At 41.3% G+C, this 27,641-nt stretch overlaps 1 protein-coding gene across 14 annotated transcripts in view; it reads left to right on the top strand.

Annotated features, from left to right (window-relative positions):
• The first annotated feature begins 8,924 nt into the window (after window positions 1-8,924).
• Window positions 8,925-27,641, top strand: part of KIF13B (kinesin family member 13B) — a 230,857-nt gene continuing 212,140 nt past the window's right edge. For 11 of the 14 annotated variants that reach the window (XR_016393487.1, XR_016393488.1, XR_016393486.1 and 8 more), the window contains exons 1-2: window positions 8,943-9,079; window positions 27,342-27,435. Coding sequence is in view for 4 of the 14 variants with exons in the window: in XM_089912749.1 (XP_089768875.1) it covers window positions 9,025-9,079; window positions 27,342-27,435 (149 nt within the window). In the remaining 10 variants the exon portion in view is untranslated. Of the gene's footprint in view, window positions 9,080-9,101; window positions 10,161-27,341; window positions 27,436-27,641 lie in introns of those variants that run through there. The other 3 variants (XR_016393491.1, XM_022594943.2, XR_016393490.1) reach the window with 2 other exon arrangements.

The following is a 27,641-nucleotide window of genomic DNA, read 5'->3' on the forward strand; positions in this document are numbered from 1 at the left end:
TACAATCTGCCTGGAATAATACCAAAAGAATACCCTCTCCTGACCTCCATCCCTGAATGATTTATGGAGATGAACTAGGCCCATCAGAGATTTATTATGAAGGTTGTTCTTTCCAGACACTTTTCAACAAAGAGGGAAGTAATATGTTCGTACAGATAGTGGACACTCTGGGGGAGTTTAGTGTGGAATCTGTGTGTTTGGAGAGGACTCTTCGTTCTGGATCTTTAGAGATGAGGAGGAAATTTACCTTTCCTCAATAAAGAGGCCAAAATGCAGTTTGAAAGAACTTCCATGCCACCATCCGTGCTTATGTTATTCCTGGAGTTTCTTGTCACTGTAGAATATCAGTCAAAACAATGAACGTAAAGCCCTTCTCATGCCTCCTGTCTCTTCCACTCTGTGTCTTTTACATTGGAATAGTTCAGTCTCCAAGTATAGATGGGGTCGGCTGTGTGCTTGTCACTTGGAGCAATACCAAAGACAAGAAGACAGCATCTCCACTACTGAGTTCTCCACCTAATTGGAGAAGATGAGACCTATACACGTTGCTTACGTCAGCCTGTCACCGACGCTCGTGCGGTACAGAGCTAGAAGCTTCCAAAAGGGAACGTTGACGTGTGTAGGACGAACGAAGGATGAGTTTATGGAGAAAACGGGGCTCGAGGGGTTAGGTGTTAGTTGGCAGAGGGAGGGAGGACATCCTAGGGAAGTTAGCAACGCGAGTGAGAGCAACTAGAGCAGAAGTACTGGGTAAGAGAGACTGTCCAGCAGTGAGGGGTGAGTAAGGGGATGCTGCCTTCTAAAACGAAGTAAAACCCAGGGCTGTAAGGTTAGTATGAAGCGCCCAGTGATCTCAGATCGCTACTTCTGATTTGACTCGTGTTGTGGTCTTTCCCCCCCCCCGTCCGCACTGCCTCCACCACATTGGCCTCAGAGGTAGACTTCTTCCCTTTTAAAGCTCTGTCAAAAGTCCCTTCCTCTGCTTCCCCCTAGCATAGGTCAAATACACATACGTTTAAGAAAAGTTTACTAATGGGGGAAGGGTAAATTAGGAATTTGGGATTAACATACACAGTACTATATATAAAATAGATAATCAACAAGGACCTACTGTATAGCACAGGGAATCCTACTCAATATTCTGTAATAACCTATATGGGAAAAGAATCTGAAAAAGAATAGATACATGTATATGTATAACTGAGCACTTAGCTGTACACCTGAAACTAACACAATATTGTCAATCAACTATACTCCAATATAAAATAAAAATTAAATTAAAAAAAAAGAAAAGTTGAGCACAAAGAGAGAAAAAAAAGGAAACTAATGTATAAATAATCGTGTTTACGAGGTACACCTCGCTCTCTGGGGCTCATAAACCCTACTGCATTCCAAATGAGATCCCAGGGAAAGAGGGGTGCACCCTACCTAGTACACTTCAGGGGACATCTTTAACCTCCAGCACCCAAGTGGACTCTTTGAATCATCGAAGTCTCTCAAAAATCCAAGTCAATTCCATTCAGCCTCCTGAGCCCCACAGTTGTGGCCTTTTACCTTTCAGGAGAAACCCAATTCTATGACCACAAAGTGCATGACCCCATGCACAGGATGGAGGGATACTTTCTGCCAGAGGTATCTTTTGGGGATGGGTCATGCAGAAGCTTTGAAAGCCAGAACTGTAGAAGGCTTAGGATAGGATGGTGGCAATGCGAATAGAACAAACAGGTACAAGAGACATGGATTTTGACAGCAAGGAACCCATATAAGCTTTTTGCACTTTAGGCTCTGGCAGCTACTCTTCGATGAATACTAGTGTTTCTTTCCATTGTCCCCTTTCTTTCGTGCCTAGTTCTTCTACTGCTTAGCTGCCGCTCCATCTATTGGCTGTTCTTTTCCCCCCAGCTTTGGAATTGGGTGGAGTACCCTTAGCTTTGCCTTCCCTGTGATCTCCCAAGCCAGGTCTACTGAGCCTTCTCTTTTCCCAGTGCACCATCCTTAAAGGGGGTTCCCACACTATTCTGAGAAACAAAGAGGCAGCAAAACAACTTGAAGAAGTTACAAAATTTCCAGAAATCTAACCAAACTTCTTAGCCCTTAAGGACAGTCACCACCTTTTTTGGATCTTTGTATCCCAAGCACCTAATGCCGTAATGCCAAGCACAAGGTGGGGAAGTTTGTTGATTAAAATAATAAATTAATTAAAACAAGGAGAACAGGGACCTCCCTGGTGGTCCAGTGGTTAAGACTCCACCCTTCCACTGCAGGGGGTATGGTTCGATCCCTTGTCAGGGAACTAGGATCCCTCATGTTGTGCAGTGTGGCCAAAAAAAAAAAAAAATCCCCCAAGGAGAACAGAGTGATGTCATAGAAAGTAAGACCATCAGGAAGGGGTTGGTCGATAACACCAAATACCACAGAGAAATCAAGTAAAATGAGGACCGAAAGGCACCCTACTGGATTTGCAAATCGAGGACCAATGATACACCTGGCCAGCCTGGTTTTATTCGAGGGGTGAAGGTGGTGAAAGCATGATTGAATTAATAGTCGGTTAACTAATGACAGGTGAGGAAGGGAAGGCAGTGAGTGTAAATTATCTGGGGAAGCTTGGCTATGGAAGAGGCAGAGAGAGAGGTAACTAGAGGTGGACTAAGTGTTGAGGGGAAGTGGTAAAGATGGTAAAGGCCCTGGAGGAATGGGGGAGGGCACTGAGGGCCACGCTGAGACTAAAGAGCACAGATCTGTGAGGGCACCAAGGTGCACGGGTGTGTGACTTCCTCCAGCAGGGTTCCTGGGCCCAGTTCCAACGTGTGTGTGTGTGTGTGTGTGTGTGTGTGTGTGTGTATGTGTGTAGGCTTCCCCACACCAACAAGCGATTCTTGGACACCAACAGGGTGACAGGAAATTCCACTCAATTCTGACACTACCTACCTGGACATAGAATCAGATTCCACAGGTAAAGGGCTCAGGCCCACAAGACCGCCCTCCACCTTAGACGCCAGTCCCAAGCCCACGTTCTCACGTGTGCTCCTGACCGACTGGCTATGAATTAGCAGTTCCAATGACCCACTCTAACTCAGTATGCTAACTGCAAGTCCAGGTTGTTACCTGTACTTCTGACCATCAGGCTGTAAGTTGGAGGTTCCCATGACTCTCTCCTTGGGTTCAATTAATTTGCTAGAATGACTCACAAAACTTAGGAAAACACATTTCACTAGATTTGCTATAAAAAGATATTAAAGGATAGGAATCAACAGCCAGATGAAGAGATACATAGGGCTAGGTCCCAAACAAAGGAGGTTCTGTCCTCGTGAAGGTTGGGGCCCAGAGCCCACATGGAAAATGGTTCCGGTGGAAACTCCAAGAAAGGGCCCCAGCACTGTCCTTTTAGGGGTTTTATGGAGGCTTTATTACATACACATGATTGACTAAATCATTGGCCAATGGTGTTGATTTCAACTCCAACCTGGCTCCCCTCCCTGGAGGTCTAATCACAGGTTGGTCCCATTGGCAATCAACCCCCAGCCTTAGGTGTTTTCCAAAAGACACATCATTAACACAACAAGAGACACCTTGATCACTCTCAACCCTTAGGAAATTCCAAGGGCTTGGGGAGCTATGAGCCATCAGAGCAACTGTGAATGAAGATCAAATACATATGAGACATAGATTTTGGTCCTCTGAATTATCAAATATGTATTTCTTGTAAATCACAACATGGCACTGACCAAGTATGGGGGAACGAGGGAAGGAAAATGACTTAAGTTTAGGAACTCACGGGCCCTGAGTGGTGGTGATGACATGGGCAAGAGGAAGGTTTAAGCTACAGATGTAAGAAAATGAGCCCCTGAAGGAGCTTGAGTGTGAGGAAAGGGGTAAGTTGAGGAACTGGAGGCTTAAAAACAGTGCATTGGTACCTGGCAGTAGGGGAGTGCGTCAGGTTGGATGAGACTGAGGCTGTGGATGAGTTACTGAGTTTCATAGGTGGAGCCATCTTAGATCATGGCAAGATCCAGGTGTGGCCCTGCCAGTCCATGGCTGATGAAGTGTCAGAAGAGGCTGAGGGACCCAGCAGGGCACCAGAGGCTACATGAAGCAGGGTGGGGTGGTGGCAAAGGTCTGAAGGCCTGGGCAAGAGCACACAGCAGGGACCCAGAATTTGCATTTAGGAAACTCTTACTCAGGCTAGCGTACAAGTTAACTTGCCCCATTTAGTCTCAGTTGCCCATCTGTCAAAGGCTGTAATAATATCGCCAAGCTTCATGGGATTGTTGTGAAAATTAAATGAGATCGTGTATGGGGGGTGCTGAGCACAATGCCTGGCCCATAATAAGCACTTGATAAATAACACCTATAAAATAAAGGCCACTCTGGAGACTGACATCCACTAGGAATTCACAACATAGGAAAGAGAACACTAACATGAAAAATACATAAGAGGACCATAGGGATGGCCTTCTTTGTGGAAACAGCCTAGATTTTCAGAATCAAATTTGTGTTTGCATTCCAACCCTGAAGCTCACTAGCTCTGTGTAGATTGGAGGCAAGTAACTTCACCTGTCTGTGGTTAATCATGGTGATGGGTTGTTAATATCTTCCCTCACATGTATTAAGTGCCTGCCTAGTGAGTACCAGAGATTATACTGGGTGTTGGAGATAAAGAGACTTGAAAAAGACACTCTCCTGCGCTCACAGTATAGCTGGGGAGCCAGAAAGAGACAACTGGGAAAACTTAGACCTCTGGCAAAGCTAAGCCTGAGGCACGCAGGTAAATCCTTAATTACGCCGGAGAGATGTCTTTTGCCCTGATGCAGTGATTAGCTCATTCCCTCCCTTTTTTTAAAAATATAGAACTTAGTGTACAGTCCCCACTTTTTTTTTTTTTACAATAATAGGGTTTTAGAAACTATTCTGGAAAGTAGAATAGCGGAGAATTAGATGTTTTCAAATTCCTATGGGCTGAACAGTCTGTATGGAGACACTTCCCGTCATGAAGGATTGTAGAGAGTGGGGTCAGAGCACAACCGTGGCACCTTCAGTAGGTTTGTCAGGTCCAGTTTCCCCATCTGTAAGGTGAGGAGAGTAACGGTCACTGCTTCATAGAGTTAGTTGTGAGGATTCGGTGAGTTAACACACATAAAATGCTTAGGAGAGCGTCTGGTACATAGTGATTATTCTATTAAGTGATGATATTATAAGGCAAAATGTCTTCCTCAGCCTCTGCAGGGATCATCAGAAATTGTGGGTCAAAGCAACAAAGAAGTAAACTAGAAATTGGTTTTAGAACGAGTAGATCTGCAAAGGGTCAGGGCAAAATAAAGGAGGACCTTCTTGTCAACACAGCTAAAATTCAACAGTCTTGACTGCAGTATCTACACCGTAAATATTGGTGGATTTCTCAAGTCCTTGCTTTGCAAGACAATGGTCCAAGGGAGTGCCTTATTTACTAGTTCTTTTTCTCTTTTTCCTCTAATAGTTCAAAAGAGAGAAACCCTGACTTTCCCTCTCTTCTGTTGGAGTCCGAACCAGCACTCCCAGCCAGGTGACAGGGCAGCTCTCCAGTTACCTGGTGTGAAAGTCCCCAGGCTCCTGGGCTGCAGGTTAAAACTCGCCTCTCAGTCCTTTCTCTCACTATATTAGCGAGATTTTCCCCGGGAAGATAAAGCCATTCCTAGGCTCTGGCTCTTTCCTCTAAGAATCCTCTCTCCTCACCTTTATTGCAGAAGTCAAAAGGGGGAGATTAGTGTGAATAAGAGGTCAAAGGGAGAGTAGCCCACAGGGGTGTTCCCCTACGGTCCCTTGGGAAGCTCCTGTCATTTTCTTCCAGTCAAATGTTTCCAGGACCACTTAAATGGTTTTGAAACTTTAGAGAAAGTCCTCACCTCTTCCCTATTGTATCACCCCCACCTCTCCGACTCCTAAGGGGCTTTCTCCTCTCGGAAATTTGAGCTTAAATGGAAATACAGTGTTCACATAGAAACTGGTAGCCTTCTCTTTTTCTGCCTGCCTTGTTTCTGTTAAGCTAGATTCAAGCTGTCATGAGAACAGGCCTTTTAAAAAGAAAATTTACCAGGTTCTAAAAGAGATATAAAGCGAACAGTGGATGCCCAGGAACCTTGGCACGTTGCAAACCCTTATTTGTTATAACCTGCATGTGGTGAGATGGTTAATAGGAAATCCATTTAAGCCTAGAATACCCAACTCTGGTAAACAGTCCAAGGGCCATGACAAAAGTTTTTTCAATGCTAAATAAGAGCAAAAGGGTAGGAGTGAGGGTTTTCATCCAGCAAATGATTTCAATATAAAAATATATTTTTTGTGACCTGGCTTTTATTTTTTTTAAAGGATGACAGTGATAGTAGACAGCAATTTGTTGTATCCATTAGCTTTTAAAGAATTTACTTGGTAAAATTAAAAAGCTGACAATGCTAAATTGGTCCCCCTTATTTTGTTCACTTTATTGCACTGTGAAAATCAAAAGATTTACTGTCTGAAACCTACTGCTTCTCCAGCTGAGAAGGCCCCCTTGAAATCTCAGATGAGGTGCGGCTAAAAAAGAAATTCCCTTCCTGTAAGGAGGGCCTTCTGGGTTTGCATTTTCTATTTTTAACCTTTTTTTCCTACTTATTTTTTAATTGAGGTATAATTGACATATTAGTTTCAGGTGTACAACATAATGATATGATGTTTTACCTTTTTTTAGTTGTGGCAAAATATACACAACATAAATGTACCATTTTAGGGCTTCCCGGGTGGCGCAGTGGTTGGGAGTCTGCCTGCCAATGCAGGAGACACGGGTTTGAGCCCTGGTCCGGGAAGATCCCACGTGCCGCAGAGCAACTAAGCCCGTGAGCCACAACTACCGAGCCTGCGCTCTAGAGCCCGCGAGCCACAACTACTGAAGCCTGCGTGCTTAGAGCCCGTGCTCGGCAACAAGAGAGGTCACCGCAATGAGAGGCCCATGCACCGCAACGAACAGTAGCCCCCGCTCACTACAACTAGAGAAAGCCCGTGTGCAGCAACAAAGACCCAATGCAGCCAAAAATAAATAAATCCATATTTTAAAAGGTACCTTTTTTTTCTTTTTTTTGTGCGGAATGCGGGCCTCTCACTGTTGTGGCCTCTCCCGCTGCGGAGCACAGGCTCCGGATGCGCAGGCTCAGCGGCCATGGCTCACGGGCCCAGCCGCTCCGCGGCATGTGGGATCTTCCCGGACCGGGGCACGAACCCGTGTCCGCTGCATCGGCAGGCGGACTCTCAACCACTGCACCACCAGGGAAGCCCTAAAAGGTACCATTTTAACCATTTGCAGGTGTGCAGTTCAGTGGCATAAAGTACATTCACATTGTTGTGCAACTATCACTACCATCCATCACCAGAACTTTTCTAATCTTCCCAAACAGAAACTCTGTATTCATTAAACACTAACTCCCTATTCCCCTTCTTCCCAGCCCCTGGCAACCATCATTCTACCTTCTGTCTCTGAATTTCACTATTCTAGGTACCTCATATAAGTGCAATCATACAGGGCTTGCTTTTTTTGTGTCTGGCTCATTTCATGTCGTGTTAATTTCTGCTGTACAGCAAAGTGATTCAGTTATACATATATACATACGTATATATATATGTGTATATATATGTACACATACATATATACACATTCTTTTTTATATTCTTTTCCATTATGGTTTACCTCAGGATATTGAATATAGTTCCCTGTGCTGTATAGTCTCTTAAATGTGTTTTAAACCTGTTGGACAACTCTGCTTGTATTGAAGCTCTTTCAACAATAGGATGGTTGGTAAAAGGGCAAGTCTTGCCAGCTTTCTGTATTTACTCATCTGTAAAATTGTTCTGAGTTCTGTTCTGTCATTTAAACATATCGAAGAGGAACTGCCTCTTATAAAGGTGGCCACTGCTACTCATTTCCTATTGATATTCCCAATATGTAATGTAGGCCCAGCATTGCATGTAAAAATCTCCCAGTTTTCATGCATTGGCCAATAACGTTGGGCCAAATAGAACATGTTTGCAGGTCAGATCTTGCCCACAGGCCACCAGTTAGCATTTCTGCTAGGGCTTAACAAAAAGCACATTTTAGTGTGGCTTCACTGAGTCATTGATTCATTCATGCAATAAATGTTTACTGGGTCTCTACTACAGGCTAGGCTACACATGTAAGATATGGTTTTAAAAATACAAAATAGGAGAGACATAAATAGTTGCAGCATAAATGCTATAACAGAGCAAGAATAATGACTTTTATCGCGCACTTATGTGCCTGGGAGTTTTAAGAGGTTTACCTACATTAACTCACTAAACCTCACAACGATCCCATAAAGTAGGTATTTCATTTACATATGAAAAGACAAGCATACAGTGGTCAAACCACTTGCCTTGGTCACACAGTTGGAAAGTGCTAAGGGCGCGTTTGAACCCAGATTGATGCCAGAGCCCAAGGTCTTGACTGGAAGGGGGGCAGGGGGTGGGTTGGTATAGGGTAACCTGTGGATTTATGAAGATCTCCAGAAGTGACTTTTGACTTGTCTTGAAGGCTGATTTCAGCAAACACGGCCGGGAGGGCAATCCAGGCAGAGGAAATAATTTGAGCCAGGGATAAAACACTAAGATTGGCAGGAAATGAGTCTGAGAGAGGTCGCAAGGTCTCCAGTGCCATCTATTCAACTGTTTGTTTTCAGGTGAGATATCAGCTCATCGACAGCTTACGTCTCAGTACTAACTGAAAGGGTAAGTAAGAATTGTGTAGAAACAGAGGGGTATTTACAAGCTCCAGAGAGGGAAGCGCACCGGACCTATGCAGCTCTGCCCGCGACCACCTACAGGGACTACAAGTCCCGTCATGCAGCGGGGGCGCCGCCGGGAGCCCCGAGTCGGCCCCGCCCCTCCGCAGGCCCCGCCCCGGCCCCGCCCCTCTCGCCCGTAGCCCCCTCCCGCCCGGTCAGCCCCGAAGAGTTGCCCGGTGGCCGCGGCAGACGGAAGCCGAGCGAGAACCTCGGCGGCGGCAGGATGGGGGACTCCAAAGTGAAAGTGGCCGTCCGGATCCGGCCCATGAACCGAAGAGGTGAGAGCCGAGCGCGCCTGGGGCCGCCGCGGCGGAGGCGGCAGGTGCCTGGCGCGCCCTTCCCTTGGCCGCGGCCGCCGTGTGGGGTCCGGCCGGTCCCGCACCTGGAGTTCGTGTCTGGGCGGGGTGGGGGGGCGGCCCGCGCACCCCGAAACCTCGTCGCCCGTGCCCGCCCCGCCTGCTCGGGACGCCCCTCCCCTGGCCCGCACCGCGTCCCGGGGCGCCGCGGGCCCCATGTCCCGGCCCGCTGCCCCTTCCGCCGGCGCGCCCGCCCCGCCGCCCTTTTGCCCTCCTGTCTCCCTGCCCTTCTAGGAGGGCGCCCGCGCCCCTGTCTCGCTTCCTCCTTCCCTACCCGGCCCCTGGTCCCGCGCCTCGCCGCGCCCCCGCTCTCGGCCCGCCAGCTGTCAGCGCGGCCCCCGCCCTGGGGTCCTCACCCTCCGGCCTGGCCCGGGACAGCCGGGGACCCCCAGGCCCCACGTCGGTGGCCCAGGCGCCCCGACCCCGCACTCCTGTGGCCCGTGGCAGGAAGAAGGGCAGGGAGTTGGGGTTACTTCTGAGAAAGCAGTCTAGTGCAAAAGTCCTTCCTCTTGGCTTTTCACTTTATATTCCTTTAACCTGGATTGTCATGAAGACTTGTAAATCCTTTGATTGAACTTGGGTAGAGGAGTTGCCCTCCCCCGACCCCCCGCTTTTTCTTGACTGTTAAGAAAGTTTTTTTTTTGCTTGAAGTCATGTTCGTCATCTCTCAACAATAAATAGATTAGGTGCCAAGATTCTTGTGAAATTGTATCTTTCAGACATTCTCTCAATTCTGCAGGGAGGGTAGAGAAAGCAGATAAACAGTATATTTTAAATCCTCTTTAGACAGTCAAATGTAATGGAGAAAACCTGACTCAAGTCAGAGGAGGTGGGCCGGGCCTTGGCTTTAATGCTTAACTAGCAGCGTGACAGGGCAAGTTACTTTAAGTGAGATATATTGGAAGCACCTCCTATATATATCAGGAGATACTAGTGGGATCATTATAGTCCCAGGAAATGACTTTTCAGCTGAGAAGGCTCTTAACTAATGCGAATCATTCGTGTAAGTACCAGAATCATTTTCTCAGTCATTTTTGCAACTTCTTTGTTTGTAGTTGTTGTTTATTTATTTATTTTATTATATTTATTTTTGGCTGTGTTGGGTCTTCGTTGCCGCGAGCGGGCTTTCTTGAGTTGCGGCGAGCAGGGGCTACTCTTCGTTGCCTTGCGCGGGCTTCTCATTGCGGTGGCTTCTCTTGTTGTGGAGCACAGGCTCTAGGCACGTGGGCTTCCATAGTTGTGGCTCAAGGGCTCTAGAGCGCAGGCTCAGTAGTTGTGGCGCACGGGCTTGGTTGTTCCGCAGCATGTGGGATCTTCCTGGACCAGGGTTCGAACCCGTGTCCCCTGCATTGGCAGGCGGATTCTTAACCACTGCGGCACCAGGGAAACCCTGTAGTTGTGTTGTTTAAGTCTGTATAGAAATGGAGTTGCTTTCTAGTTGTCTTTGCTGTCTTTGGTATATATTGAGGTACACAGTTCAACAAACAGGATAACATGCTTTCTAGGTTTGTCCTCTTGGAAGTTTTTTTTTTTTTTTTTTTGGAGTTGGTGATTCCTCCTGTCCCTGCTTGGCTTAAGGCTGTCAAGATGACACAAGAATTTTCCCTAAGAACTTAATTACTTTAAGTTTTCAACGAGTTCACGTTTTGGGTCTTCAACTTTTGCCTCATTAATTCCATGCTCTGACAAAATGAAAGAACTTAGATGAACTCTGACAGTTTCCAAAAGCTTCTAGTCCTCGAGTGTTCAGGCAGCTTTATTTCAATTCACTTCAAGTTTATTACCATCACAGTGATTAAAAAAAAACAAAACAAAACACCAAGCTGCAGAAAACACAACTTAGCTGGGATTTGATTCTGAAAGGATGATTTCGGCACATTAAAAAAATTTCCTATTCACGAAAAACTTGGGAAATGCCAGTGCTAAAAAGAGGCAGCTAACCCACCACCACCAAAGACCTATCTCGGATAATTAAAATTCTTTCCTCTTTCCCCTCCCCCGACCTTGAGTTTCAGTTTTCCAGGGGAAGCACTATCCTTTTTACTTATAAATTGACATTGATTAGATTGTAATAGTTGTCAGTATCAGAGGTTCAACGGGTACTTAGAATAATACTTTTAGCTTTGGAAAAGATGTTAGTTGTCCCTTTGGCTGAACTCATTTTAAAATTAAGGTTTATGCATAGATCCATTACCCTATAAGTAGAAGCGCGTTGTTCGTGGTATACTGCCTTCTGATTCATTTAGTGCTGTCTCTTACCTAGCCTCACATTTCCTGAATGCACATGGACTTTTTTTTTTAGTGATTACTACAGATAATTAAAAGTGGTTCTGTTTCTATTTTGTCATAAAGTAGTCATTTACATAAATCTAGAGGTTCTTGTGGAATACAATGGAGTGGAATTCTAAAGCCAGTGATTTTTATACTGCTGTGTAGAGTTTGCTTAAAAAGGCTAAAACAAAGTCATATCCCTTTCCGGTAATTTTGAAAAAAATTATTACTGTGACCAGTTATTACTTCCGGGAAAATTAATGGATTAAGTAATAGTATACAATTCTGATGAATAGTAAACTTTCAGTCATAATTGTTTCTCCCTTAGCAGGTTAGTGCAGGAGGCAACCTCAGAAATCACTCTTCACAAATGAGAATGAGATGAGAATGGGTTCCTGGGATAGTGTAGTTTTACTCTAAAGACTGATAGTTGGAATCACGTTAGCTACTTGTCGAGGAAAATCTGAAATTTGCAAGAAGCTTCTAGTGTACCATTAAGTCCTTCATGTGATTCAGTATCTGACTGTGCTTAGGTGTTAAGGTAGATAATTGGTTTATTATTTAACATTTATCATGGAATTAAGAGTGTTTCAGTCTTTTTTGCTAAATTACATGTGGGCTTGGGAAACTTAGTTATTTGAACATTCAGCATTAGGCCCTACTTCAATAATAGCAAGAATTGTAATGACTAATGAATATGCTTTTGTCGGGAATGTTTTTCTTGTTATACATTTTAACATTATACTAAGAAGACAAAAAATAAAAAGGAAAGTGTCTCTGACATTCTTTCACCTTAACAATTCACACTCATTTTCTTATTTTCATTCCAGTTCGTACTTACATACATATGTAATTTTACGTAGTTTTAATACTACAACTTTTGTTTTTGCTTTTCTTCATTTGAAGTATGAACTTAAACAGCTAAAGTAAAAGAGGTTAAGCTTGTTTTGTCATGAGATCTGGGAGTTCTATTTGCAGTTCTGTTTGTCATCTCTCAGACCTGTACAGCTCACCAGGTAACCTCTTTGTGTTCTGTAAACTGTAAGGAACACCCATTCATACATTATTAACCAGTGAAATTATTAAGTGAGCCGAAAGTTTTACAAGCATAATTGATGGCACTAGTTAGATCAGCGACACTCTCCTGTTCAGGACTTCGATGTTTTATAACTTTAGATGGCTTAAAAAATATTTAATATTTATTGAACGCCTGCCAGGTGTCTACCTTATCTTAGTATGGGATCTTATTGCCTTCCCTCAAGGGGCTTCCAGTGTTTAAATATGTATGAGATTAACTATCAAAATAAATAAATCTATATAAAAAGTGTTTGGGAAATATCTTTGCTGTCTACCTAGCCTAAGGTGATGAAACCGGAAATTACATTAGAAATTTAGCTAGAGAGAAAAAACAGTGAAATGGGTTATTTCAGGTGTTAGGAAGCATGGACAATAAATTTATTTTAACAGGTATTTCTCAACGGTTTGCTTTGAATTTTTCAGTACTTGATGCAGTGAAAATCACGGAGAAGGATCAACACAGTGAAAGACACAAAGAATAATGTAATGTCTAACTAGGAAAAGAAGTCAGTGCTTAAGTGAATCACAGTCTAGTTTCTCAGTGGATAAGATATAGACGTTAAAAATGAAAATCAAAACCATTTAACGAGGAAGACTTTTTTATGTTAGAAAAAGCAGAATGTAAAACAGTATGTGTAACTATATGGTTGAATCTACTATTATGATTATTACTATGTTAAAAATGTAAACAGGAATGGGCAAGGACTAGAAAGAAACATGAAAAAATGAGACTGATCTTGTTGGGGGAATTTTATTTCCTAAAAACTTTCTCTTAGTGTTGTCTAGTATTATAGTATTCAGTTTTTAAAAGTGCATTTTATGGTTTATGCTCATAAGGAAATGACCGTCACATGAAAAGATAAGATTAAAAGGTAAACACCTTCAGCAGATTGCTAGTTATTAAAAGTACCAGGTGAGTGATAGGGAGATGTAGGAATTTAGAGTGAAGGATCCCTGGAAACCTGGTGATTAGGGGAGGCTTCTTTCTCTGTGGAGGGAGGAAGCTTATGGTGCCTGGTGGGAGGGGTGGGGAGTTGGTTCTCTGAGGAGGAAGTATGGCCTGAGAGCAAAGGCATGGGGACAGGAATGAGCCAGGCAAGTTTAGGCACAGAGATGAGATTAGCGTGTGCTAACACAGGGAGGAGTGCTCCGTGAGGTTTACTGGAGAAGGCTGAGATTAGGAAGGTCAGGCGGAGTTGCAGGGGGCCCAGAAATCTGGCTTCAGGGTGGCTGGTCTATGTGCTCTGTTTAGCTTTTGAGAACTTCGTGTGGGTCTTGGACATAAGCATGACGGAGAAAGATTGCCAGATCTCAGGGCAAGATTGAAAGCCTGGGTAGGTAACTGATTCAGGGTATAGCTAGAAAACATTTACAAGTGTGTGGTGGAAGTGAAGCCATGTGAATAGGAAGATTAAGGAGACCAGTCAAAACCAAGTGAGCAATCGTGAATCAAAAGACAGCTGAAACTGAGGAAGTAGGAGGAAACTTGGAAGACCCTGGCCCATCAGTGAGGAAAACAGGTGATCCTTGGGAATCAAGGTGCAGGGTTGGGTGGGAGAATCTGTTTGAAACAGGAAGGAGTCTTTGACCCTGAGCCCACTGGTGGTTCTTAAGCCTTCTCAGATAACTGGTGTTGGAATTAGGGATGACTGTGGATGGAAATTTCTGACATATTTTCTGAAACAGAAGATGCTTGTTTTATTAGCATCTACTTGAGATGCTCATGGAGGATGAGACACACATCTATCACAACATTCTTTTGTTTCCGCTGTCAACTGAAAAATGGGATTTATACATATAGGGCCAGAGGCTTTTGGAGAAGAAAGTACAAGTTTATCAAATCAAATCAGAACTTGTTTGAATTGGCATTACTTTAACCCCCCACGCCCCCATAAAACAATGATGAACGTCAACTTTTCCATTTCTTAAGTTCTGAAGATGGAAGAAACCACTGGCAAAAATATTGGTTAAGCAGATGGATTGAGCTGTTTAGTGAGGGAAATGGGTTCGTTATTGATCTCTATGCTTGCTGATCAGCTTCCCCTTGTGTTCAACAAAGCATATTCTTAAAAAAGCTTGGCTGAGAGAAGCAGTGTAGTCATTAGGGAAGTGTGTGAAACTAACTGCTGTATGGGACACGAAATCCATGACTTAATTGGTCCTGGGCTTTAGCTCTCAGAAGCTGTAGGTATCTTTAAAAGCTGGTAGTAATGAATTCGCCTATTCAATTTAACATGTGTTGATTGAGGAAAAAAATAATAGCTACTTTTTGAGAGCTTTCTGTTTGTGAGCTACACAGTTCATTCCTTTTTATACATTATTCTTCAAACAAAACTTTGAAAGGTAGTTATACAATTTCTTTTTAACAGAATCTCAGAGAGGTTAAGTAACTTTCCCAGAATTACAAAACCAGTATTTTGGAACCCGAATTTCACCTATTTTGCCATTAAAACCTGTGGTTTTACTACTGTATCAGACATGATGATCTTTAGAGGGGCGTTGCATTCCTGAGCTTGCGTAATTTTCAAAGATGTGCAGGATATATGAGAAGCATAAGTCATGATCTTTGACCACAAGAGCTCACTGTCTTGTTGGTAGTAAGATACACAGGTGAATCAGTTATGAGTATAGTACACAAAGCAACGATGGCAGTGCCTTATGAATTAAATGGGGGTGGGGCTTGAGAATGATGAGGCATGGGTTGAAGGCAATTGACAGGAAGGCATGGCAGGTGGGGTGCACAAGATGAGTTGTTGGACTTAGCAAAACATGGATGTAGGAATTAAGCAAGAACAGTGAGGAAGTTAGCTGTAAAAATTCAGACAGCAGGAAGGAGACAGTATCTGTATAATTAACAGTTAAAGAGAGGTTGCTGTGCATCGACATGGTCCCAAGCACTGAACTAGATTATTTTAGGTTAATCCTCACAAAAATGCTAGGAAGAATTTATAACTCATTTTACAGATGAGAAAATGGGAACTTGAACAAGCTTAGCCACTTGCCCCAAATCACATAACTATCAAGTGGAGAAACTGGGGATTGGAACCTGGGCAGTTCAGCTCCAGAGCCCCAGCCCTGAAATTCTGTTCTTTCTTGGAAAAGCTGGAAGAATATAGGGAGTGGGGCATGAGAAGAGTGGTGGAAGGTGGCCTCACTGAAGTTGTGAGGTTTGTGGGGAGCAGAGGGGTATGAAGAGGGGTGAGGTACAGGCAGGTTCAGAAGAGTCTCGGGCAGGGTTGGAGGAGTGCAGTCACTATAGGTTTTTTTTTTTTAAGGTAAAATTGGTATGTAACAGTATATTAGTTTCAGGTGTACAAGGTAACTCTAAAAAGTGATCACCACGATAACAATAAGTCCAGTTACCAAACAGTTAACCCCCTTCACCCATTTGCCACCCCTAACCCCCTCCGCTCTGTAACTACCAGTCTGTCCTCTGTGTCTGTAAGTTTTGTTTTGTTCTTTTTTTTTTTTTATATTCCACATATAAGTGAAATCATACGGTGGTGTTTGTCTGATGTACTTCGCCTAGCACAATACCCTCAAGGTCCATCCGTGTTGTCGCAAATGTATAGGTTTTTGAATAGAGCAGTGGCACTGTTAAAGTGATGCTTTAGGAAGGTAAATTAAGCTGTGTCTCTATCTTGCTCACAAGCTAATACATTAGCTTGTTTCTGTTTCATGAATGCTGGAGGAAGACACAGGACTTTTGGGTCAGAGGATTTACGGTGCAGCAGGTGGCAGGAGCGGTTCCCTTTGCCTGCAAATCCCACAGGGGTGACATGGAGGGGTCCAGATGGATGCTGTGCAGGCAGTGGGTTGGGTTGCATCTGAGGAGCACTGAGCTGGGGGACTCGATTGCTTTTACGTGGTAAGCAAGCCTGCTCTTTGTCCTGAGGGTTGCTGGCTGCAAACACATTCCTGAGAGGTGGGTGGGGTAAAGAGCATTTCTGGCCTTGCAGTCTAGACACACCCGGCAAGAACTTGTCAAGGTGGTATGAAAGCAACTGAGATTTGGGAAATATAGGAAGACTGCAAAGCTTCTGGTTTAGATAACTGAGTGAATGAGTGCTGGTGTCATTAACTGAGATCAGAAACGTGGGAGAAGCAGGTTTTAGGGTGGAGGTGTGGGAAATTATGAGCTCCATTCTTGGACATTCAACAATATTTAGTCAGTGCTTATCACGTGCCATGCACTGCACCTACAACTAAGATGTAGTACGTGCCTGGAAGAAATGCAGCAGACTGGTTGAGTTTTAGGTTCTGAAGTGCAGCCAAGCGGATGGATGCAGAAAGCTGTTGTACAGGAGTCTGAAACTAAGGGACTAGAGAAACGTGTAGATTTGGGAGTTGTTACTATATTTAGAAGATAGGGCACCAAATTAAGGCATGCGTGAAGGACGAGGTCACAGAGGCCAAGAAGAGAGGCATAAGGAAAAGCAGGTGAAAGTAATGTGGGGGCCCAGGGCAAAAAATGGCAGAAGAATAATTTTGACTGAATGAATGAATTGGTGTTGGCATGTTGGTAGTGGGCTGAGAAATCAGTGGGTGTTTCCATATGGAAGCAGTGTGTATACGTGAGCATTCTTCTAAGAAGCTCCATATAGAAATATTATTCAGTCATAAAAGGAATGAAATAATGCCACTTGCAACAACATGGATGGACCTAGAGATTATCATACTAAGTGAAGTAAGCCAAACAGGGAAAGACAACTATCGTATGATATTGCTTATACGCGGAATCTAAAAAAAAAGATGCAAATGAACTTATTTACAAAACAGAAATAAACCCACAGACATAGAAAACAAGCATATGGTTACCAAAGGGGAAGGGGGAGGGCTAAATTAGGAGTTTGGGATTAACATACACACACTACTATAAATAAAATGGATAACTAACAAGGACCTACTGTATAGCACAGGGAACGATACTCAATATTTTGTAATAACCTATAAGGGAAAAGAATCTGAAAAAGAATATATATGTGTGTGTGTATATATATAGCTGAATCCCTGTGCTGTACACCTGAAACTAACACAGCATTGTAAATTAACTATACTTCAATTAAAACAAAAAAGCTGGGCTTCCCTGGTGGTGCAGTGGTTGAGAGTCCGCTTGCGGATGCAGGGTACATGGGTTCGTGCCCTGGTCCGGGAAGATCCCACATGCCGTGGAGCGGCTGGGCCCGTGAGCCATGGGCGCTGAGCCTGCGTGTCCGGAGCCTGTAAAAAAATAGAAATAGCCAATAGAGAGGGAAGTTTTTTTAAAATTAATTAATTAATTTATTTTTGGCTGCACTGGGTCTTTGTTGCTGCACGTGGGCTTTCTCTAGTTGCGGGAGTGGGGGTTACTCTTCGTTGCGGTGCACAGGCTTCTCATTGCGGTGGCTTCTCTTGTTGTGGAGCATGGGCTCTAGGCGCGTGGGCTTCAGTAGTTGTGGCTCGCGGGCTCTAGAGCGCAGGCTCAGTAGCTGTGGCGCACGGGCTTAGTTGCTCCACTGCATGTAGGATCTTCCCGGACCAGGGATCGAACCCGTGTCCCCTGCATTGGCAGGCGGATTCTTAAACACTGTGCCACCAGGGAAGTCCCTAGAGACGGAAATTTTTGAAGTATAGGGGAAAGAGGATAATTATATAATGGGAAAGCCCTGGAGTGCTTAATTTTCTAGATGAGGTAGAATGTGAGGTTATTAATTGAGAGTAAGAAGAATTGGGTTGGCTGGGATCTTCAAAGTAGTGAGTGTCTAGAAGTGTGGTTGAAGGACTTGAACCATAATTTATATCCATTGAGGGCAGTGGGACCATTCCTTCTCAGCTGTTTTTGAGATGTAGTTCATGTATCACAAGTGTATAATTCAGCGGCTTTTAGTGTGTTTGCAGAGCTGTGCAATCATCAGCGCTGTCCGACTCCAGAACATTTTCATCATCCCAAAGAGAGACTCTCTCGTTAGCAGTTGCTCTCCATCCACACGCACACCCTCCCCTTTCCCCACAGCCCCTGGCAGCCACTAATCTACTTCTTGTCTCTGTGGATTTGCCTTTTCTGGACATTTACTATAAGTGGGATCATACAGTATATGGACTTTTGTGTCTGCTTTCCCTTGGCATAGTGTGTTCAGGATTTATCCATGTTGTAGCATGAATCAATACTTCATTCCTTTTTAAAGCTGAATAATATTCTGTGATATGGATATGCTGCATTTTGATGCCCGTTCATCAGTTGATGGGCATTTGGCTTGTTTCCATTTTTTAGCTATTAATGAATAATGAACATTTATATATGTTATTGTATATTTTCATTTCTCTTGAGTATGTGTATACATGGAAGTGGAATCGCTGGGTCATATAGTAACTCTAACTTTTGAGAAACCGCTAAATTGTTTTCCAAAGTTATTGCACCATTTTACATTTCCACCAGCAATGTATGATGTTTCCAGATTACTGCCATCCTAGTGGGTGTGAAGTGGTATCTCATTACGATTTTTGATTTGCTTGTCCCCAATGTCTAGTGATGTTAATTAAGCATCTTTTCATGTAATTAAGCCATTTGTATATCTTTTCGGAGATCCCTATTCAAACCCTATTCTTATTTTTAAAATTGAGTTGTCTTTTTATTATTGAGTTCTAAGAGTTCTTTGTATATTCTGAGTACCAGTCCCTTAACAGATACATGATTTGCAGATACTGTCTTGAATTTGTGGGTTTCCTTTTCATTCTTTCAGTGGAGTCCTTTGAAGCACAAAAGTTTTTCATTTTGATGTGGTCCAATTTATCTTTTTTTCTTTTGTTGCTTGTGCTTTTGATTTGATATCTAAGAAACCATTGCCTAACCCAAGGTCATGTGGATTTAATGCCTATGTTTTCTTCTAAGAGTTTTATAGTTTTAGCTCTTATATTTATTTAGGACTTTGATCTGTTTGGAGTTAATTTTTGAATGTGGTGTGAGGTAGAGGTCCAATTTTGTCTTTTTGCATGTGAATACCCAGTTGTCCCATCACCATTTGTTGAAATGACTATACTTTCCCCATTGGATTGTCTTGGCACCCTTGTTGAAAATTAGTTGACCATAAATGTGACAGCATACTTCTGGATTCTCAAGTCTATTCCAATGATTTATACGTCTGTCCTTAGGTTAGTATCACACTGTCTTGATTACTGTAGCTTTGTAGTAAGTTTGAAATTGGTGAGTGTAGTCTTTCTACTTTGTTCTTCTTTTTCAAGATTGGTCTGGCTATTCTGGTTTTGCCTTATAAGTTTTTAAATACCTGCTTTCTAACCCTCTGAAGTTGATTGGTTTCTTGAAAATACACATTTTATGTTTTGGGCCACATAAGATTATTTCAATTATTTTGGTATTACCCCATCAGGCATCGTGTCTTGGATCTTCCTTCATTCCTCAGTTTTTTCTTTAGCTGTATTAGAACTCGGTTATATTTTATCTTTTGTTTATTGAATAGATTCTCGTGTTCACTGGTAAAAACATAAAAGTAGGTGATTAGGATATTTTATATATCTCTTACTAGAAAGCAAACTACCAATTGGTTTTTTACCTCTGTGGCGTCACCTAATTTTCTTTTTCCTTGGGTCAGTGGGTCCCAAGCAACTTGTAAGTGTAGTAAAGAACTATACGTCTTATTCCCTATTCTGCAAGTAAGAATACAACATTCCAGTTGGGAAAACAAGTGCTTCATACATGAAATATGAGTTATGAATATCAGCATGCATAGACATGTAAAAATATTAGGCACATGACACAATTTAGTTGAAAATAGAACCATATGTAGCATGCAAAATTTGCAATTTAATTAAAATGTGAATCTTACAAATAATTTACTATCTTCCTTTTAAAAATGGATCCTAGTGAATTTGACAGTAAGTTATAGCTTTTTAGGAATGTGACATAGGTAAAGGGAGGTTCATTTATATTTCTGAGTAGTAGGTTTTGTTTGAAAATTACTATTAATTTTCTGGAGAATTAGAAAAGCAGGTTACTGAATGGGCAACTCAGAATTATTTTGTCCACACTGAGAATGATGCATTTCCCCAGATGGAATATGAGTTATATAAAGGGAGTCTCCCACGCCCCACCTATCTTTGACTATGATGTCATTGAAGAAAGAGCCATAGCTGATTTATGCATTGAAGAAAGACTTGTTTCAAATTATTGTTCACTTTTACAAGGTGACTAATTTGCTGGCTGAGTAAGCTGAATTATCAGCTGTTGATATTTTATTCACCTTGAGGAACTTGACCTAGAAAAAGATCCTGTTTGGGAAATAATATGGGATCTTTAATGTTAGTGGACTAAATTAACTTTCTTTCCTTTCTCCTTTCTTTCTCCCTCTCTTTCTCTCTTTCTTTCTATTTTTAAAAAAAAATATTTATTTATTTATTTATTTTTGGCTGCATTGGGTCTTTGTTGGGTCTTCGTTGCTGTGCACGGGCTTTCTCTAGTTGCAGCGAGCGGGAGCTACTCTTCGTTTTGGTGCGCAGGCTTCTCACTGTGGTGGCTTCTCTTGTGGAGCATGGGCTCTAGGCGCATGGGCTTCAGTAGTTGTGGTTCGCAGGCCCCAGAGTGCAGGCTCAGTAGTTGTGGTGCACGGGCTTAGTTGCTCTGCGACACGTGGGATCTTCCTGGACTAGGGATAGAACCTGTGTCCCCTGCATTGGCAGGCGGATTCCCAACCACTGCACCACCAGGGAAGTCCCTCTCTTTCTTTTTTAAAGGACTCGTGAATACATCAAAGAATTCATGGTTCTGAGTACTATAAAGCTTGATTAATCATGACCTAAACTTATAGCACTACTTAACTCGAAGATAACTCTGGTTTTTTATTGGTTTTCAGACATAGTACTAATTAAATCCCAATCTCATAATTTTAGCCTTCACTGAGAATAAACTGTTGTCCATATGTTACTTATTATAATAATGAGTATTTAGTGCTATTTTTTATTGTGGTAAGATAGATATAACATAAAATTTACCATCTTAAACCATTTTTAAGGGTATAGCTCAGTGGCATTAGGTACGTTCACATTGTTGTACAACCGTCACCACCATCCATCTCTAGAACTTTTTTATATTGCAGAACTGAAACTCCATGCCCATGAGATACTAACTCCTTTAGCCCAGCCCCTGGCAACTACCATTATACTTTTTATCTCTATGAGTTTGACTACTCTAGGTGTCTCATATAAGTGGAATCCTACAAAACTTATCCTTTGGGACTGGTTCATTTTACTTAGCATAATGTCTTCAAGGTTCATCCATGTTTTAGCAGAATTTCATTCTTTTTTTAAGGTTGAATAATCTTCCATTGAATATATATACCACATTCTGTTTATCCGTTCATCCATTGATGGAAAGTTGGGTTGCTTCCACTTTTTAGCTATTGTGAATACTGCTATGAACATGGGTGTACTTTAATGCTCTTTTTGCAAAGGTAGCATAGCAGCTGGGTATTTATCTTTTTAATCTAAGTATTGTTCCAAACTAAGAGGAAGATGTTTATGTTTTGGATTTTTGGTAGGTGTTAAAAAATTTTTTTTTCTTTTTTAAATTGACCTTAAATTTAAGGCCTAAATTTGGTATTGCTATTTAGTCAATTAATATTTAATCACAGCTTTGCTTTCTAAGCAGTATAGAGCAAGAAGTTTTCCATGGAGAAAGTGTCATATTTAGAGTTTTGTAGCAGTATAGTTTCATTCAAGCATTGGTGGCATTTGGTGATAAAATGCTTTTCATATATCTGACCCTTAAACTCTCCTCAAATCTCACTGCTCTTATTTGCTTGAGTGTGTGTCCTAGATGTTCCACCCATATTCTAAACAGTCTTGTGAAAAGCCTTCTTTTAACAGCGTTGGGGTGGGAATTTTGTTTGGTAATAAAAACTGAGCTAATAAAGAAGTGAAGATAGTTGTTTATATTTTGAAGGCCACCTCCACTGGGTGTTAAATGTAGGGACATTTGTAAGTGTTGTACTCTTTAGGACAAAATGAGTTTAGGTTGGATATATTAGTTATTAGGTGATTCTTTGAATTATATAGGATTTTTCAGGGATTGGTTCCTGAATCATGCCATTTGATGCTTTCAAACTATTAGTGTGTCTAATGAAGTCATGAGGGGCAGGATGGAGGAGCTGTGAAGAGTATAGGGAAAAAGCCTACAAATATTGAAAGAAAACGTTTGAATCCTTTTTCAATTCCAGATCATCTGAAATGAAGGCAAAACTCTAGTGGGGGCGGGGGAGATATTTGATTTACGGCTTTGCAGGCATGCATTCTAGATGAGTACTTTTGCGTGCAGAACTATACATGCAGCTCCTTTGCTCAGACCTAAGGTTCTTGCAGGAAACTAATATCTAACTTTGTGGTGGGTGGTGAGATGGAGATTCTGAGTCACTACAATTTCTGGAGCCTTGATAAAGCATTTGTGTATAATATAGATTTGACTGCACAGGGTCAGCCAATACAATATGGTCAGAGGTCATTAAGGGGTAGTATTAACAAAGTACAATGATTGCAAACCTTTTTTTTTTTAGGGTGTGAAGTGTTTTTATTTTTTTAACATCTTTATTGGAGTATAATTGCTTTACAATGGTGTGTTAGTTTCTGTTTTATAACAAAGTGAATCAGTTATACATATACATATGTTCCTGTATCTCTTTGCAAACTTTCTTGAGCTCTGGGCCTAAGGAAAGAAAGAAGTAAAAATGCATGTTTGAAAAGTTTTTGCATTGTGGCTGAGGCTTTCCTGCAGCATTTCTGTGGTAGTATAGAGTGGATTTAAACACAAAGTATTAGAAATAGGCTTTCCTACTAGTTGACCACAGTGAGACATCTGCCTTTCCAGGTTAGTCTTCCACACCTGGGTAAAACATATGTCTGATGTTTTCAGTTTCTCTTTGCCTGAAAAATGTATTGGCTAAAAGAAAGACCACTAAATTTTTGGTACTTCTAGATTATATCTTTGAGAACAAATGTAGAATAACTGATGTGAGAAAGGTTGAGTTGTGGTAGGCACCGGGAGGGAAATTTTTGTTTTTGTTTGCATTTGTCTCAATTATATAAGTTAAAGGAAACAAAAAAGAAATCATCTTTCCTGGCAGTGCAGATACTCTAAAGTTATGAGTTTGACATTGACATTTGGCCAAGGTTCTTAGGGAAATACAAAATGACTCCAGTGTAGTGCAGTTTCTTTCCTTAGAGCATATCTTTGGGTAATAGAGATAAGGCAAACAGAAACAGTTTCATACTTTGGGTCAGAAATTTTGAAGAATATAAGAACATAAACATGATGTGGCCATGTTTCTCTTTATTGAGATGTAGTTCACGTATGATATAATTCAACCAATTCAGTGGTTTTTTATTTTTTAAACTTAAAATAATTATTTATTTATTTATTGGCTGTGTTGGGTCTTCGTTGCTGCATGTGGGCTTTGTCTAGTTGCGGGAGCAGGGGCTACTCTTTGTTGCGGTGCGCGGGCTTCTCATTGCGGTGGCTTCTCTTTGTTGCAGAGCACAGGCTCTAGGCACACAGGCTTCAGTAGTTGTGGCACGTGGGCTTCAGTAGTTGTGGCTCGCGGGCTCTAGAGCGCAGGCTCAGTACTGGGCTTCAGTAGTTGTGGTGCACAACTTCAGTAGTTGTGGTGCACGGGCTTAGTTGCTCCGCAGCATGTGGGATCTTCCTGGACCTGGGCTTGAACCCGTGTCTCCTGCATTGGCAGGCGGATTCTTAACCACTGCGCCACCAGGGAAGTCCCCAATTCAGTTGTTCTATTGTGCTCATGCAGTTGTGAAAACAATCAGCACAATTTTAGTACATCTTCATCACCCCCAATAGAAACCTATACCCACTACCAGTCACTTCTCAGCTCTGGGCAATAACTAGTCTATTTTCTGTCTCTGTTTGCCAGTTCAGAACGTTAGAAATAAGTAAAGTCATACAATATGTGGTCCTTTGTACTGCCTTCTTTTACTTAGCACAAGCTTCATCTATGTTGTAGTATGTGTCAGTACCTTATTCCTTTTAATAGCCAAATAGTGTTCCATTTTATGGATATACCACATCCATTCATTAGTTGATGGACATTTGGGTTGTTTCCACTTTTTAGCTATTATGAGTAGCCAAATAATACTGCTATGAACATTCATGTACAAACTTTTGTATGGACATAGGTTTCTCTTGGGTATATGCCTAGGAGTGGGAATTTCTGGGTCATATACTAATTCTGTGTTTAACCATTGAAGAACTGCCAGACTATTTTCCAAAGTGACTGCATCATTTTACTTTCCCACCAGTAATGTATGAAGCTTCCAATTTTTCCATGTCCTCACCTATACTTACCTGTCTCTTTTTTGACATCAAATTTACACTTTATTATTTTTTCTTTTTTAATTGAAATATAATTGACTTACAATATTAGTTTAAGTTGTTATCTTTTTGGTTAGAGTTATGCTAGTGGGTGTGAAGTGGTATCTCATTGTGGTTTTGATTTGCATTTCCCCATTGTCTAATGATGTTGAACATCTTTTCTTGTGCTCATTAGCCATTTCTGTATCTTTTTTGGAGAGATGTCTGTTCAAGTTCTTTGCCCATTTTAAAATTGAATTTTTAAAAATTCATTTAAAATTTTTTAAATTGAGTTGTAGGAGTTCTTTATATTTTCTGATGCAAGTTCCTTATTTGATATATGATTCACAAATATTTTGTTAATTTTGTGGATTGTTTTTTTCCCAAGAATTCTTTTTTTCCTCTTTTTAAAAAAATTATGTATATATATATATATATATATATATATTTTTACAGTAGGTCCTTATTGGTTATCTGATTTAAATATAACAGTTTGTACTTGGCAATCCCAAACTCCTAACCTATCCCTCCCCCCTGCACCCTTCCCCCTGGTAACCATAAATTCATTCTCTAAGCCTGTGAGTCTGTTTCTGTTTCGTAGATAAGTTCATTTGTATCATTTTTTTTAGATTCTGCATATAAGAGATATCATATGCTATTTGTCCTTTTCTGTCTGACTTCACTTAGTATGATAATCTCCAACTCCATCCATGTTTCTGCAAATGGCATTATTTCATTCTTTTTAATGGCTGAGTAATATTCCATTGTATATGTATACCACATCTTCTTTATGCATTCATCTGTTGATGGACGTTTAGGTTGCTTCCATGTCTTGGCTGTTGTAAACAGTGCTGCAGTGAACATTGGGGGTGCATGTATCCTTTCGAACCACGTTTTTCTCCAGATATATGCCCAGGAGTGGGATTGCTGGATCATATGGTAGCTCTATTTTTAGTATTTTCTTTTTTTTTCTTTTTTTGATTGCACGACATGTGGGATCTTAGTTCCCTGACCAGGGATCAAACCCGTGCCCCCTGCAGTGGAAGCATGGAGTCTTAACCACTGGACCGTCGGGAAGTCTCCTATTTTTAGTTTTTTTAAGGAACCTCCATACTGCTGTCCATAGTGGCTGTATCAATTTACATTTCCACCAACAGTGTAAGAGGGTTCTCTCTTCTCCACACCCTCTCCAGCATGTTTGTAGATTTTTTGATGATGGCCGTTTTGACTGGTGTGAGGTAGTATCTCATTGTAGTTTTGATTTGCGTTCCTCTGATAATTAGCAATGTTGAGCATCTTTTCATTTGCCTCTTGGCCATCTGTATGTCTTCTTTGGAGAAATGTGTATTTAGGTCTTCTGCCCATTTTTTGATTGGGTTGTTTGTTTTTTGGTGTGGATTGTCTTTTTACTCTCTTGATGGTGTCCTTTGAAGAACAAAATTTTTCATTTTGATGAGGTTGTCCCAGCACTATTTGTTGAAAAGGCTATACTTTCTCCATTGAATTTCTTGGCACTGTCATCAAAATCATTTGGCCATAAATATGAGAGTATAATTCTGTACTCTCTGTTCCATTGATTTATATGTCTATCCTTCTATCCTTATATTAGTACCACAATTACTGTAGTTGTTTAGTAAGCTTGAAATTGTTGAGTTGTCGTCTTTGTATTTTGTTCTTCAAGATTTTTTGGCTGTTCTAGGTCTTGTGTATTTCCATATAGATTTTAGGATCAGCTTGTTAACTTTTGAAAAAAAGTTAACTTGGATTTTAATAGGGATTGACTTGAATTTTTATAGACCAATTGGGGGAGTATTGCTATCCTAATAGAATTAAGTCTTTCAATTCATGAACATAAGTTGTTTTTCTATTTGTTTAAATGTTTAATTTCTTTCAACAATGTCTTGGAATTTTCAGTGTATATGTTTTGTACTTCTTTTAAATTTATACCTAAGTATTTGAATCTTTTTGATGTTATTATAAATGAAATTGTTTTATTAACTTCATTTCTGGATTTTTTATTGCTGGTGTATAGAAACAGCTGATTTTTGTATATTAATCTTGTATCCTACAACTTTGCAGAAGTTGTTTATTCTAGTAGTTTTTAGTGGATTCTTTAAGATTTTCTATGTATAAGATCATATAGTGTGCAAATAAAGGTAGTTTTATTTTTTCTTTCCAATCTGGATGCCTTTTATTAGTTTTTCTTGCCTAACTGCCCTGACCAGAAATTCTAGTCCAATTTTGAACGAAAGTAGTAGACATCCTTGTCTTATTTCTGATGACAGAGGGTAAGCCGTTCAGTCTTTTACTGTTAAGTGTGATGTTAGCCGCAGGTATTTTAGATGCCCTTTATCAGGTTGAGGAAGTTCCCTTCTGTTTCTAGTTGAGTTTTTATCATGAAGGAGTGTTGGATTTTTTGTCAAAAGCTTTTTTCTGACATAAATTACTTCAAAATGACTAATTTTTTTTCTTTTTTTTAATCTGCAGAAATTGACTTGCATACCAAATGTGTGGTGGATGTAGATGCAAACAAGGTTATTCTCAATCCTGTAAATACCAATCTTTCCAAAGGAGATGCCCGGTAAGTTAAACAGTGTTACGATCAGTGGATTTTTAAATGGCGGAAAGCAACAATGGCTGCTGAACTGAGTTCAGTTGAACAAATATTGAATGCTTACTATGTGGAGACGTATTGCTGCCAGATAGACGAGGTCTGTAATACGGAGTGACTGAGTGCCAGAATGCGTGTTGTAGGCAGTAATGGTTTTGGAAGGTCCGAGAAGAGAG

This window comes from Delphinapterus leucas, chromosome 6, assembly GCF_059928025.1.
Source record: "Delphinapterus leucas isolate spDelLeu-1000000601 "Yukka" chromosome 6, BTC_Dleu_Yukka2, whole genome shotgun sequence".
Taxonomy (NCBI): domain Eukaryota; kingdom Metazoa; phylum Chordata; class Mammalia; order Artiodactyla; family Monodontidae; genus Delphinapterus; species Delphinapterus leucas.